Source organism: Radiomyces spectabilis (genome assembly GCF_025331425.1).
Source record: "Radiomyces spectabilis strain NRRL 2753 chromosome Unknown BYT42scaffold_15, whole genome shotgun sequence".
In the NCBI taxonomy this organism is placed as follows: Eukaryota; Fungi; Mucoromycota; class Mucoromycetes; order Mucorales; family Radiomycetaceae; genus Radiomyces; species Radiomyces spectabilis.
In genome coordinates, this window is record NW_026251940.1 from 439,324 (window position 1) to 453,181 (window position 13,858).

The window sequence follows — 13,858 nt, forward strand, 5'->3', positions numbered from 1 at the left end:
CCCGCTTCAACCATGATCCCGAACCACTCCGGACTCGGTTGGCCGGAATGGTTCGATAAATCCGACAGAAATGTGACGTGCGAATTGACCCGCGGCAGGTCCGTCACATCCAGTTGGCATTCCCAACCATCTGCTGGACCTCTGACACTTCCTCTCATCCTTTAACGAAAGGTAGGCATCATATACTCCACCCCCATCCATCGCTCCATTGTATGTTTGTTGCTCTTGCATGTTAGCTCGATGAATTACGCAAGTTTAGGATGGATGGACGAAAAGCATCCAAATCGTCGGCATTAACCGTGCTATTTAAATGCTCCTTTTGTGGGTTCAATGGCCATTTCCCAAAGACTTCACCATGAGCGAATGTTTTTCTCGTCACTCCATCAACTGTTTACTCGCAGCATTGTGTTTCTACTTGACGAATTTTGGAAGCTTTTCTAACAACGGAGCAATGGAGCTTTTTTTTCTTTGTCATAGAACGTTGAGTTTTAACTTGTATTTGATATTGTAGTTCAAAATGGGTCGCCGTCCTGCTCGTTGCTACCGTTACTGTAAGAACAAGCCTTACCCCAAGTCTAGATACTGCCGTGGTGTCCCCGATGCCAAGATCAGAATCTACGATTTGGGTCGCAAGAAGGCGCACGTCGACGACTTCCCTCTTTGCGTCCACTTGGTGTCCAACGAGTACGAACAATTGTCGGCTGAAGCTCTTGAAGCTGGTCGTATCTGTTGTAACAAGTACATCACCAAGACTTCCGGCAAGGACTCTTTCCACATGCGTATCCGTGTCCATCCCTTCCACGTCACCCGTATCAACAAGATGTTGTCGTGCGCTGGTGCCGATAGATTGCAAACCGGTATGCGTGGTGCTTTCGGCAAGCCCAACGGTCTCGTTGCCCGTGTCAACATTGGCCAGATCATTTTCTCCGTCCGTACCAAGGATTCCAACAAGGCCGTTGTCATTGAAGCCTTGAGACGCTGCAAGTACAAGTTCCCTGGTCAGCAAAAGATCATTGTCTCCAAGAAGTGGGGTTTCACTCCTCTCTCTCGCGAAGACTACATCGTTGCTCGTTCCGAAGGCAAGCTCCGCCCCGATGGTTGCTACGTCAAGTTCGTCCCCAACAAGGGCAAGCTTAACGACTACTTCCGTGAAGCTAGCAGAGTTTAAGCATCTCTTCTCTTCTTATTTTTTGTTCTCGTTCCATGATCGGGATTTCAATAAATTCAGCCTGTGCCCAATTTCGATGTCATTTTTTTTATTGTCGTTTTTCTTTTCTGTGATCTCCGTCTGCTGCGGTAACATGGCATCGTCCAGTCAAACTCAATTAACGGAAGAACAACGTCAGCGCATCCAAGAAAATAAGGCGAAAGCCTTGGAAAAGCTGCAGAAACGGAAAGCCGAGGGCGATGCCGCTGCTGACAAGCAGGAGTCGCCAAAGTCCAAACGATCACGCTGGGCTACCCCGTTTTATGAATATGATCTGAGTACCATGGTCGATACCAAGGGTGGATTCATTCTCGACAAGGCTGCTGAGGAAGAACAGGAGAAGAAGCGACAAGAGTTAACGCAGTACGAGCCGTTTCTCTGTATGTGTTCGTTTTCTGACATGCATAAATGGTGCACGGTTATTGATACTTTTTTGGATAGTACGATCAATGGATCCATCGGAAAATCCGAAATGTCGAGATTGCGGCAGCATGGACGTCGATCCCATCTTTTACCAGATCTTTCACATTTCTGTTTGTCCAACCTGCAAGGAAAAGTTTCCAGAAAGATACAGTTTAATCACCAAGACGGAAGCGAAAGAGGTAACCACAATGGCCTACCTAACACTTTCTCTGTGGATTTGTATTTCTAACTCACGCCTGTTTCCGACCGTAGGATTATCTGTTAACGGATCGTAAGTATACATATATATTGTCTGCTTTCTGCGAAAGGCAATGGCTCAATGACGCATTCTTGTATAGCTGAATTGCGAGATAAAGAGCTGCTGCCGTACTGGTTGAAACCGAATCCCAGAAAATCGACATGGAACAACATGATGTTGTATGTGCGTGAAATGGTAAGCGATCAAATCAATGGTTCCATGGAGAGTTTGCATGATGATGATATTGATGATCCATTCAGGTGGAAGAGTATGCATTTAAGAAATGGGGCGGTGCTGAAGGATTGGATGCCGAGTATGAACGTCGTATGGCTCAAAAGAAAGAGAAAAAGGACAAGAAATTCAAAGAGAAATTGGCAGGTCAGTCCCATGGGCATTATTTCAAAACTTGAAACGAGGCAAAACTGACTTGTCGATCAAAATAGATCTGCGTCGAAGAACAATGACCAGTACGTGGGAACGCAAACGGCAAGAGGGTCCACACAAACACACTTTTGGACCTTCTGTCGAAGCAGAAGATGGCATCACCACCCAAACATGCACTGAATGTGGGCTTGTGGTCGAGTCAGAAGAGTTGTAGGAGCGTGAATTTTGAACTGTTGATCCGAATCAAACATCTATACCATCCACAGCACAATTGGCCATGCTTATAATTTCCGTACTGTATATGATACGCTTGGATTTTCTTGTCTTCGTATTTTTTTTTCTATCTCTTATTTCTCATCCTCAATGCCTGCATATCCCATTATTTCAGCTCTATTAGATTATCCATAGTCAGTAATACATTATTAATTGAACCATTCATGCGTCTGCAATGTGTAGAGCGCACGATGGATCGGAAAAACTAATTTCGTCGCCCACAAGGAAAAGAGAAAAGGGAGAAGTTCGCATGTATGAGCAAATACTGTATGGAGTTGAACGCTGAAATTTATTCACTTGCAGAATACAGTAGAACACTGAGGGATGCTTCAATGCCACAGTTACTGTGCTGTATGACAGAAATTAAGGTAATTCTTGGATGGAACAACGTCAGAATACAGCTTAGTGTACGGTATCCACGTTCAAACTTCAAGGAGCTGATAGAATTAACGTTTAGTAAACTCTCAACCCCATCCGATGCCATTCGTCAATTTATTGGCTGCTTAGCTACAGTATCACTTCCTTTATCCTCCATTATGATTCTACGTAACATATTATTTTGGATGTGAATGCGATGCTGCAATATCCCCGTCATCAACACGATACTGTGAACAATATGCAATATGTCAAATCGCATGTTTATGGCGCCATTGTTTGTCATCAAATCAGACTTGACCGCTTTTTGGGAAAAAGAAAAGGGGGATGCGTTACAAATATGAGAAGGAAAAAAAACAGAGATCAGCAAGAACCCCTGGGGTGCCATGGTGAACACTGCAGCCAAAGGGATAATCTTATCTGGACTATAAAATAGAATCTGTCATCCTTTTCTGTTTGAAGAGGTTTTCTAGGTTTTGTCCAATTTTTTATTTTCATCCAACTAATAAGGTGTTGAGCATCTTTTTACCCTTTTCTTTATATATTCTGCTACCTTTAATCCATATAGCCATTGAATCCATCATGGCCTGTTTATTATTACTTAATGTTATTCGCACCCTGGTATTAACGGTCAGCATTATCGGGTTATGTTGTCATATGATACAATGCATCATGTTGTCAAACTATCAGAAAGAGGTAAATCAATTATTCTCATCTTTTTTATGTTTCTATAGGGTATTCAATGCATTCTGTTATGATTAGGCTCACTTGACCGATTGGTTGCAAGCGGGACACTGGCAGGTAACGTAAAAAAGCAAATATCGCGATCTTTGCTTAAACCTCAACGAGATGCGTTGAAGCATGGACAGCTTTGGAAAAGGGCGATCTTACTTACTAAACGCGCCCTATTTAATGATTTTTAGTACTTGGCTTGGTACATGTCGTTTGCATTGTCGACGCTGTGCGCGGCCATTGTATGTGTCGGGGCTTGCTGGACTCATGATCCCAAAGCGCGATGTGACCGATTCTTGGGCATACTCAATACGCTGCCACTCTTTACCTCCTTGTTGACCGAATCTTTAGCAGATACTACCGAACCATGGACAAACAACGGAGACGCACAAATCAAACGACCCATTACCAGTATCATCACCTACTGCTTGACGTTAGATGCGCGTAAGGACGTCTCCTATCCGCTTCTCTATAACAGGTAAGAGGAGAAAATTAAGAAGCAAAAACTTTTTTTTCTCTTCGGAGGATCGCTTTGCAACCACGATAATAACATTATATACCATCTCCTATCAGATGTTTATTAAGCGACGCAACATGGATTGCAGCCACGTTAGCTTGCGCATTATGGGCCGCTTTGGCATTGGTGGCCTTTTGTCAGCGACCGCCGCAACCCGTCAAAGGACAATTACCAACCGTCGAACCGACGTGGGGCAGACATATCCCCGACTTCATTTACTCACCTGCTTCGTTGCCATCTGACATGCCCTTGGTTCCCGCGCCCAATTATCCTGCGTCTCACAAAGATTACGCGCTTACCTACCGTTCATCTCTGCTTCGGCAACCGTACGATCAGTATTATCTTCACTCCAAAATTTCACTTGAAAGTCACGGCACCATGATCCAGAGTAACAATACGCAATATGATCATGCCGAGAAATACCGTGGTTATCAACCACAATCACCCATGTCGCCGCAAACCGAGAAACTCGAGCTCTATGATAACTATCCCATGTCTCCAAACTATTACAGTCCGCTGGACAAAGGATACACTCCTGCTCCAGGAGCCGAGGGATGGCTAGAGTGCATGGCTCCTGCATCACCCTTTGTGACTCCATTGGCTGCTTCCACCACTTATACCGAACGCATGTCCTATGAGCCTTATCCGTCCAACCACCATTCATCATCACGCCAGTCTTGGTTACCGTCACCACGTCCTTAAAAAAGAATCATTGTTCTTTTATCTCTAATCTTTTGTCATAGCATCCCTGTTACATCATCTATCTGTACTATAAATTTGTTCCATGACAAATCTAAAATGCGTTTGTTGCATACACCTTTTTGTTCACTATGATAAAGACGAATAAAAAAAAAATTCGTGCAGTTGTTTTCTTCTGAAGATGCAGCGTGAACCATCCCACGTTTATAACGTCTGGCTTTTTTTATATCTCTTCTTCCGGTTTGTTGGTCAAATGAGATTAAGATGAAACACAACAACAGATAGAGGAGGAAGAAATGTCAAATAACACATGGGGAGCATCAGGTTGATTTTCCCACATGCCATGGAAAGGTTTTACTGCGTTTCCTCTTGATCCATCAAGCGGACGGATAAAAAAAGGGGGGAAACAGCATTGAAATAAGAAGGAGGCGCCAAAAGCTAGTGAATAAGGACACCTTCCCCTTCTCGAGGGGAGTTGTATCATCAGCTACTATGCGTAGAACAGAAATTGCTCCCACCCGTATACTGTATTCATGATTACAAAATTAACATGGTAGGATAACTTGGTATGATTACACGCATCATCTCGTATTATGAGCGTAAACCTCCCTGACTACAATATAAGATTATGATATCATATCATATCATATCATATAGTTTAGCGGATGATACAGTGTCGCCGTCTTTCTGTTATCAGTAACTCATCTCTCGCAAGAGACTTGAAAAAAAAAAAGCCTGGCTTCTGTATGACATAATCTTTCATGTCCCCTTTCTATCTAAGACAAAATCTCAAGAGTTCTGACATGAGATTTGTAGTAAAATATTACCAACGCGGCTATGACGATATCCGGCAAGCAAAACAACAGAATGATGTCTCACAAATAATCCATCAACCACATGCATTTCCGGGCGAATGATTAATGCGCTTGCTCGAAAAAATACGCTTTTTTTTTCAAGTCACGAAAAATGTTGCCTCCATGAAGATTCCTCTCACTGGTCATGATATTTCGTTTTCAGCATTGGCGTAGTGTACGAAAAGCGCCAGAACAACCAATTACTTAATTTACACAGTCGGCATGAATGGAACAAAATAGCGAACTGACAGTGCTTCGGCATTGCCAGTAATATCCCAACGACCGGTCATTCGCGATATAAGCAGCCACTAGAATATTGCTATTCTTTCCCATTAGTTAGACGACTTTTATTTTTCCTGCAAAAACATAGCATGTCGATGTTTTGAAACCCGGCTGCAAAAAGAGTTTTCTTTGGTTCCTTAAGAGTCGCGAACCGCAAGACCCATACACCCAATGATTTACCGACGCCAGCCCAAGAAGGACGCGACCGGTATTTATGACAATTCTACAAATTTTTATCTAACCTCCCAAGTACGACGGAATAATGAATCCAGGTGCATCTGTCATAAGTTATTAAGCTCAATCAATTTTTTTGCAGGAGCTGTATTCCTATTTTCTCTCGAGTTATTGTGCAGTTTGGCCACAAAGCGCCTTCTTTTCTTATCATTCATTCACACCAACTGCACCTTTCCTGACTCACAAAGGATATTTACATGTATTTATTTTATTTTTTTTTAAAAAAAAGAAAAAACTAGTAGCAATCATTGCCCAAAATTCATGACACAAATCGTTGTCTGATCCTTGTCTTTTCTACGAGGTCTTGTAGTCTCAGGCAATGTCTCGGGGTACCAACTTGGATTGTGACCGTCCACAGATCGCTTGCATATACGCCTAACAGCGCTGCTAGAAACAGCTTCAATTTCTTGAGTGTCACAAACGTGTGAAGGTCTTCTAACGATGTGGCAAGCGGAAACGCGCAATCTCATAATGTACTTATGTGCCGCTGGCTATAAGTCGGGTGAGGAGCCTATAGAAGACATGTCATGTTACTGTATGTACACTGCTTGTTTTGCTAAACGATTTAGCCTTACCATGGATTTGTAAAGCAATTGCAGCATCCAACGAGTTCACGTCAATAGTATTCTTGTTGAACACTTATTAGCCGCAATGTGTCCATGCACAAACGATAGTTATTCGTGCTTCCCAGAAACTTCTTGGCTTCACCATGATCAATACTGGCCTCAAAGTGTAACTGTCGCTTTTCCGAAGGATGGCATCTGGACGCGACTTGCCGCCCAGTGGGCACAGAATTCGTCCAACGTAAATGGACCCGCCTGTCCAGATCCGAAATCAGGTTTGATAATAATGAGTCGTGATAGCTGCTCCACAGCTCGCTCTCACTGGCAGCATTGAAAGTTGACCCTGGCCCTTGCGCATCAGTTTGCGAATATCTGGCACCATTTGGATGCCTCACCCGCCGTTGCAGCTTCGAGGGCAAGAACCGTGTATTGGTAAGTTACGCAAAACTATAGTTTAAACTCCGCATGTTTACAAACAGGCAATTTCGGTAACCCTTTTTCATCCTGTTTCTTTCAAAAAATGTTCAAATCAAATGAGGCACTCTATAGAACATTATATAACGATGAACAAGCTATTATTTATCTACAAAATCATTATATTATCAAGCAGTTTATGTGCCTAATTTGTAAAAAACAATTATCTATTGGAAAATATTATGAACGACACAGATACTTCTGTTATACAGATAATGTCAGGAAAGGGATCTATTCTGAGACATTATTTGAAAAATCAAATTTAAGGCCTATTCAAATTGTGGAGCTTTTACGACAATGGATAATCGGTTTGTATATTCCATTATACATATTATGTCATAAATCTGATTTATCTTCTCTAGATCCATCTCCTACAAAAGTATCAAAACAAATGGGGATCGATGAAGATACAGTTACAAGATTATATACGAAGATTAAAAACACGATAAGACTATGGATATAGACAACACAGATATCTGGAAAAACAAAATCGGTGGAAAAGACGAAATTGTCGAGATTGATGAATGCTGTATGGGAAGAACAAAGATCAGTACTGCAAGCCATAAAAGATACAAGAAACATATATGGATACTTGGTGGTCACCAAAGGAAATCAAATCTATTTTTCCTTATACCTGTTCCTGATCGACGAGCAAAAACGCTGTTACCAATAATTCAACAATACGTTCACCCAGAAACAACTATTATAACTGACAAAATGAAGTCTTATACCAACTTAAAAACGATGGGATACCACCACCACTCAGTCGATCATTCAAAATATTTTGTTGATGCAGAAAACCCTACAATACACACAAATACGATCGAAGGATTTTGGATGCATTTAAGGAAATATATACCTAATATCAGAAAAAACTCTGAATTGTATGCCTTGTACTTTTTAGAATTAGCTTTTAGAAAAAGATATGGTGATCATTTATTTGAGATGTTAAAACTGTCATCGTACATCATAATTTATATCAAACGAAAACCCCGAATCAATAAAAATAGCTTTTATTCTATCAAATATTATTTCTACTTTTTGAAGTTTAGCTATGTTGTTTTCTGTAAAAAGTTTCTTTTCATACATTAATAAATTATATAGTAATTTCAAACAAAATTCATCTTTTTTATATTCATTATTGCTATCATCATCATCATCATCATCATCATCATTCTCATATTTTTCCCAACCTCTAAGGTGATCAATTATATCTTTATCCATAGTAGCAGTACATATATCAACTTTATATTTTTTTTATTTAAATCAGGTGTATTAGGCTGTGTTAAGTTTCTTTTACTTCTAAAATGTTCATTTTGTTCATTATTTTGTCCGTTATCAGTGCCAGGATCAATAGAATTTTTAGTATCATCGTTTATATTTAAATTGTTCCTCATATTGTTATCATTTACATTGTTTATTTCATTATCACTTATTCATTGTCTGTCGTTGTAGGTGTAGGTATATTATTTGATCGATCTTTTATTCTTTTATTTCTTCGTCTTGGAATTACATATTGATCTTCAAATTTCTGACCGTCTTTACAAAAACTAATATTGAATTTATTATCTTCTTTTTCATAATCAACATTTAAAGATTTGATATCATTCTCTATCATAAAATTAAAAATTATCGATCTCTTTATTTTATAGAAAAATTGTTCACAAGTACCTTCCATCTTTTGTTTTTTTATATATAAAAAATTCAATTTTTTTTTTCTTCTTGTACGCGAACCAGTTATTTCGAGATTTCAAAAATACGGAGTTTTAAAATTACCATTTCGCGGATGTTGCCATTCTGGTTGACCAAAAAAAAGACTATGTTACTCACTCTGCGGTTCTCGACTCAAATTATCTCCTCTACATTATCTAGTGACACGCAGTCACAGCAGCCACGGTGGGTTTTCCTTCAAAAAGTTTGAGCGATCGGAGTTATGGCGCCAGAGGTTTGGGAAGCGTATTTTCTTTTTCTTTTCCGTAAAACTATTTGATTTTAAGATAGGTATCCGTGCGAGCGGATCCAACTGGTCTGCAGTTGTTTACTTCACGACAACATTGCATCATCGGGGTTGCATTGTGTTGGCAGAATGATCTCTCATGACACAACAACGACTTGTCTCTGTTTCATAACAAACATGTCAAATGTATCATGTTTTGCTTCACATTGTGTTTGTAATTTTCGTTGTACATTTTTTAAGAATATTTTTTAAAGACCATACAAGAATAAGGTGACGAAGCTTAGTAACTCGAGCGAAAATATTTTCGAAGGTTGTACGATGTTAATTGCAGACTCAGACTCTTCATCCTAGGCTGGCTTGGACGGATTACTCACATCAACCCCTCTCTAAGACGAACTTTCACTTCATGAGACGGCTGAAATTGATATGGTTTTTTCGCACCTTAATCTTTCTTTTACTGCTCCACGTTCATTATCGACGTTGTCTATGCACGTTTGAGTTAGGCGGCATGTGTGCGCGATATCTTGTTATTATTTGTTATTATTGCAAGATTCTACCCAAGTGCAGAAATTCTGAAATTTGAAGAGCATCAATCAGGGAAAAAAATTCCAAGTTTTTTGAAGTTCGTCTTAGAGTCGGGGTGATATAAGGGCGTGTTAAAAAAATTGATGTGAGACGGCCGTTGTGGCGGAGCAGGGAAAAAAAGAAGAGTATGAAGGCTTACAGAAAGAGCAGTTACAAAGTTGCCATATGCCGATTCACCTGCAATACCCAATTGAGTGGAATGGATATCAAGATTTCATGGTATCTATCTCCTAAATCCAACACAAGGCCGCGTAGGATTCTTCGAAAGCGGATTGTATACAGTTAGCCCCCGATTTTTTCGAAGGCGGATTTGCTGATGATGAACATTTGAGAACTTCGGGGAAGATAAATGGACACATATGATTGGACCAATGCTCCAAAACCTTTTCAATGACCAAACAGTCAACTTTGTGGTGAGGTGGACAACCTTCACAAAGAAGATTTCTGGGAGGCTACTTTAAAATATGTAGACCCAGGCTAGATTAGACATACATAAGAAAATACAATAAAGTATGATGATTTCTTCAAAAATTCTGCAGTGCTTAGAAGCGGATCATCCTCGATCCAGAGGGAAAAAATCGAGGTTGAAAAAAGCAGGGGCTGACTGCATGACTTCGGGGCTCATTGAGTATTCAGCGTTAAACACGGCAGCAAATACTTAATTTGTAAGGGGCCTTTCATTCAGCTCGTCGAGTGTCATTCACCACTTGGACCAAGATAGCATGAATATCCGAACTTCCCACAACCCCACCCGCCATCATGACTGCATTTTGTGATTATGGTTTACAAATCGATGGTTAGACTTACAAGGAAGAATAGCAGGAAGAGTTCCAATCCTCGGACCCAGAGTGAAACTGCAGATAGCAGACCATCAGCATTGGTATTTCTGAATAAGCTGCAGCTGTGTAATTCGAAAAAAGAAAGCGTCTGCTCCTAGTTACAAGCCATTGGCTTAATAAGCTCAGAATGTACGGTAAATACGAACGTCTATAGCACCATGGGTGGCGCATTAGGATAGTTGTCGTCGCAATAAATCTTTAAGCTGTAGATTCGGTTCGCATGGACACACTACTAAGTGTCTAAGAATAGAATATATCGCCTAAGATTGGGGTACTGTATGCCGTTTCGATATCTTCCGACATAACATGACTTGTTATTCTTCGTATCATGTCACAAAATGAGGCGCAGTCAAAAGACTTTGACGTGACAACCATCGCACAGATTGATTCTGCGTGCAAGTCCCTTCCAGAAATTCAATTATTAAGTGATTGCATTTACAGTACAAATAAACGTATAGGTTTTCTCACAACTATTCTACCATACTGTACGTCTTGATTGGCTTCTGTTTGCGCGACAAATCGTATTATAGAGTTGCATGGCACCATTTTCATCAGCGCAGGTATTTTTGCCAGATCATCATATGACAAGCTCTTCATTGCCTCCTTTCGCCCGATAATATTTCATAATAGAAATTTTGTACAGCATATCGTGAATTCTTTTTACAAGGTTTGTTGGTGGAAAGCCTTCTTCAGCGTCAAATGACTGCTGTATCTGGAAAAATGACCATTGGCAACACCTTCATCGTAGCAATCAACCCAAGTAAACCTGCCAGTCGCTTCGCGGCGATAATTGTCGACATAATTCAAATCAGCGCTTGGCGCTTCGTTTGCTTCCATGGTGATTGGGGTGACAGGCCGTGGTTCCGATGAGACATGTCGGCGTTTAAACATGTCGGCGAAATGCGCACCATCTTCTGCGTATTCGTCAATTTGGCGTTTAACAGTCGTTGAGCTATCTTGGTTGCTCCTCGCGATTTTGTTGAATTGACGGATCATCGCATCACAGAAATTCGTTATGGCTGTATCCTTGGCCATTTGTTTGTCTTTACCAACCGACAAAGCCCGGAAAGCCACCTCGTATATCGATTGAAGGACAGGATCCATGTACTTGTCCAAAGCAATAATGCTTTTTCCTTGATTTGAGCAGAAGTATGACAGAGCCACTAGTGGCTGCATTGGTGATTCCAGGTGTTGCTCGATTGAATTGGAGTTGTAGACACGCACCTCCTTTGCCCACGCTTTGGACTGGAGGCTGTAAAACGGCTGATCGTCTTGTTGAGTAAATAGCGAGTCTCGAAACGCTCGGCTTGAAAAACCAGCGATGTTGAACACGACCAGTATTGGAAATGAATTCGTACTGTCTAGCACGTTCAAACAATAGCGGATTGCCCTGGATATGAACTTTTGGCCGACTTTTTGTTGAGTTTCAACGATCACTGGTGGGAGGTCATGCGCTAATGGCAAGTATATGAAATCGGCCTTGCGGCCATCGGCTTGTTCCGTGAAGCTGCATAGGTAGGCTTCGCCTGTGATTCCGTAGCCGACAACTGAGGATATAATTATATTCTTGATGTATGGTTCTTGCAGTAAAATTTTACTACATAAGTCAGATCCTGGGCGAAGTGGTAGGGCTACAGTTAATATATCAAGATCATCGTCCTCATCGCTGTCAAAGGAAGTCGCTTGCGGGTCAGAGAGGTTTGTATGAGAGGAGGTTGTTGCTGTGTCTGTATCTGTTGGCATAGTGAAGCCAAAGGGGTATGTGTGTGTGTTAAAAGCGCTGCGCCAGTCTACGCAAGAACACGCAAGTATGCGGCCAGTCACATCATGACTTGACACAAAGCTGGATAGCGACAACCTTGAATAAGGCCAACACTAGAAGCATGTGAAAATCCATTAGTATTACGTCGTGTGCACGTAATTTTTGCGCACTCCAACAAAGAGGCTTGTCGGTGGTGCTTTCCATCATCAAGCATATTTGTACCTGTTGGTCTTTGGAAATTGATTTGGCTACTTGATTGGATATAGGGTGGTAGATCCTTCTCATTGGTATCCCTGTTCCATTCTGGGATACATATCAGCTCATTGACATAAATCAGTAAAAAGGATTTCCTTGATTACCAATTGTTTGGAAGGATCCATTTTCCGACTGGCAGTGTGGGCACAGCGCGCGTTTCTCTGTGTCTATACCCGCAGTTGAACGCTTGTAACCTAATATCAATGAAATCAGAAACATATAGCTGCTAGAGAATAATAATGTACCTTATGTGGATCTTTGAGAGCGTTTTTAGATGACGCTGAAAATCCTTCAAGCTAAGCACTGACAGGGGGTGCACCTCCAAGTTCATTATACGGCGCCGCCATGTTGAAGGCCTTCCTGTTTTTTAACTCCATCTGCCGCGACCATGCAAGAATCTTTTCATCCTAGTAGGCGAGCCAGTTAGTTCGATTTTCTTTATCATGCAGAATCACCACACTTACTGTAAGCAGTGTTGAACACCGAAAACACATGCTGTCTCTGTCGTGTTTCATCGTGCAAATTCTCGTTACTTGCTGCAGCATTGACAATTCATCAGAGTCCTGTCAATGCCGATATATTTACTTTAGGGCAGTACTCATGCAACAGATATCCGATGCTTATCATGATCAATACCAATGATATTTGCTGTGAAACTGAGCCTGGTGGGTCTTACTTTCAATTGATATATGCCGCGGGTCCCAATTTTTCATGTCGGGTTGACGTGGCAGGAAGTTAGACTCTTTTTTGCTTAACATACGAAAGTTAATACTCAAATCGATTATTTACAAGGAAATCAAGAACACTTTACCCAATGGTTCCAGTGCTTGCAAAACTTAACGCTGGCCATAATTCCGGCCGCTTCAATACTATAAGCAGATCGGAAGCTTCTGTTGCTTGAATCATCTGGTGTCAAAAAGTTAGTGAGACTTAGTATTGATACTTGATAGTGGATCGGAGAAAAAGAAGTTTATCGAGGATTCCCAACAAAACGCTCTTCTGCGGATCAATCTCGTACCTCAATGATGTAGATATGAGTATTACGACAATAAAGATTTATGGTTGCCAGCTATCTTTACATGTGCATGGTACTGGATATGCTTTCTCGGACGCTTCTTTAAGGAAGTGATAGAAAGCTGAACCCTTCAATGGAACATATCCTGTGAAATAGTGTTATACTTGGTATATAATTTGACGTGAAGCAA

At 41.0% G+C, this 13,858-nt stretch overlaps 4 protein-coding genes across 4 annotated transcripts; 3 read left to right on the forward strand and 1 right to left on the reverse strand.

Annotated features, from left to right (window-relative positions):
• Window positions 1–143: 143 nt before the first annotated feature.
• BYT42DRAFT_539814 (60S ribosomal protein L10-A) lies at window positions 144–1,168 on the forward strand (the record flags this gene model as incomplete). Its single annotated transcript, XM_051565530.1, has 2 exons — window positions 144–171; window positions 512–1,168. The coding sequence occupies exon 2, from the start codon at window positions 518–520 to the stop codon at window positions 1,166–1,168; it is 651 nt and encodes a 216-aa protein (XP_051419126.1). The 5' UTR covers window positions 144–171; window positions 512–517.
• A 112-nt stretch (window positions 1,169–1,280) lies between these two features.
• BYT42DRAFT_586876 (XPA protein C-terminus-domain-containing protein) lies at window positions 1,281–2,725 on the forward strand. The gene is made up of 6 exons (XM_051570106.1): window positions 1,281–1,587; window positions 1,649–1,809; window positions 1,883–1,901; window positions 1,969–2,063; window positions 2,129–2,246; window positions 2,312–2,725. Exons 1-6 carry the CDS (start codon window positions 1,302–1,304, stop codon window positions 2,464–2,466), a joined length of 834 nt encoding a protein of 277 aa, XP_051419127.1. The 5' UTR covers window positions 1,281–1,301; the 3' UTR covers window positions 2,467–2,725.
• Window positions 2,726–3,260: 535 nt separating this feature from the next.
• BYT42DRAFT_648624 (uncharacterized protein) lies at window positions 3,261–4,851 on the forward strand (the record flags this gene model as incomplete). The annotated part of the gene is made up of 4 exons (XM_051572743.1): window positions 3,261–3,596; window positions 3,663–3,701; window positions 3,824–4,110; window positions 4,206–4,851. The coding sequence occupies exons 1-4, from the start codon at window positions 3,483–3,485 to the stop codon at window positions 4,849–4,851; spliced, it is 1,086 nt and encodes a 361-aa protein (XP_051419128.1). The 5' UTR covers window positions 3,261–3,482.
• A 6,213-nt stretch (window positions 4,852–11,064) lies between these two features.
• On the reverse strand, window positions 11,065–12,660 carry BYT42DRAFT_586884 (uncharacterized protein). The gene has a single exon (XM_051570107.1). It carries the CDS (start codon window positions 12,377–12,379, stop codon window positions 11,297–11,299), a length of 1,083 nt encoding a protein of 360 aa, XP_051419129.1. The 5' UTR covers window positions 12,380–12,660; the 3' UTR covers window positions 11,065–11,296.
• Between the last annotated feature and the right edge of the window lie 1,198 nt (window positions 12,661–13,858).

Excerpts from the sequence above, each read along its gene's own strand:
- BYT42DRAFT_586876 (XM_051570106.1), top strand. The coding sequence starts at position 1,302 with ATGGCATCGTCCAGTCAAACTCAATTAACGGAAGAACAACGTCAGCGC. Across the intron at positions 2,064-2,128 it reads TGTTGTATGTGCGTGAAATG|GTGGAAGAGTATGCATTTAA; the intron begins GTAAGCGATCAA and ends TGATCCATTCAG. Across the intron at positions 2,247-2,311 it reads ATTCAAAGAGAAATTGGCAG|ATCTGCGTCGAAGAACAATG; the intron begins GTCAGTCCCATG and ends CGATCAAAATAG.
- BYT42DRAFT_586884 (XM_051570107.1), bottom strand. The coding sequence starts at position 12,379 with ATGCCAACAGATACAGACACAGCAACAACCTCCTCTCATACAAACCTC.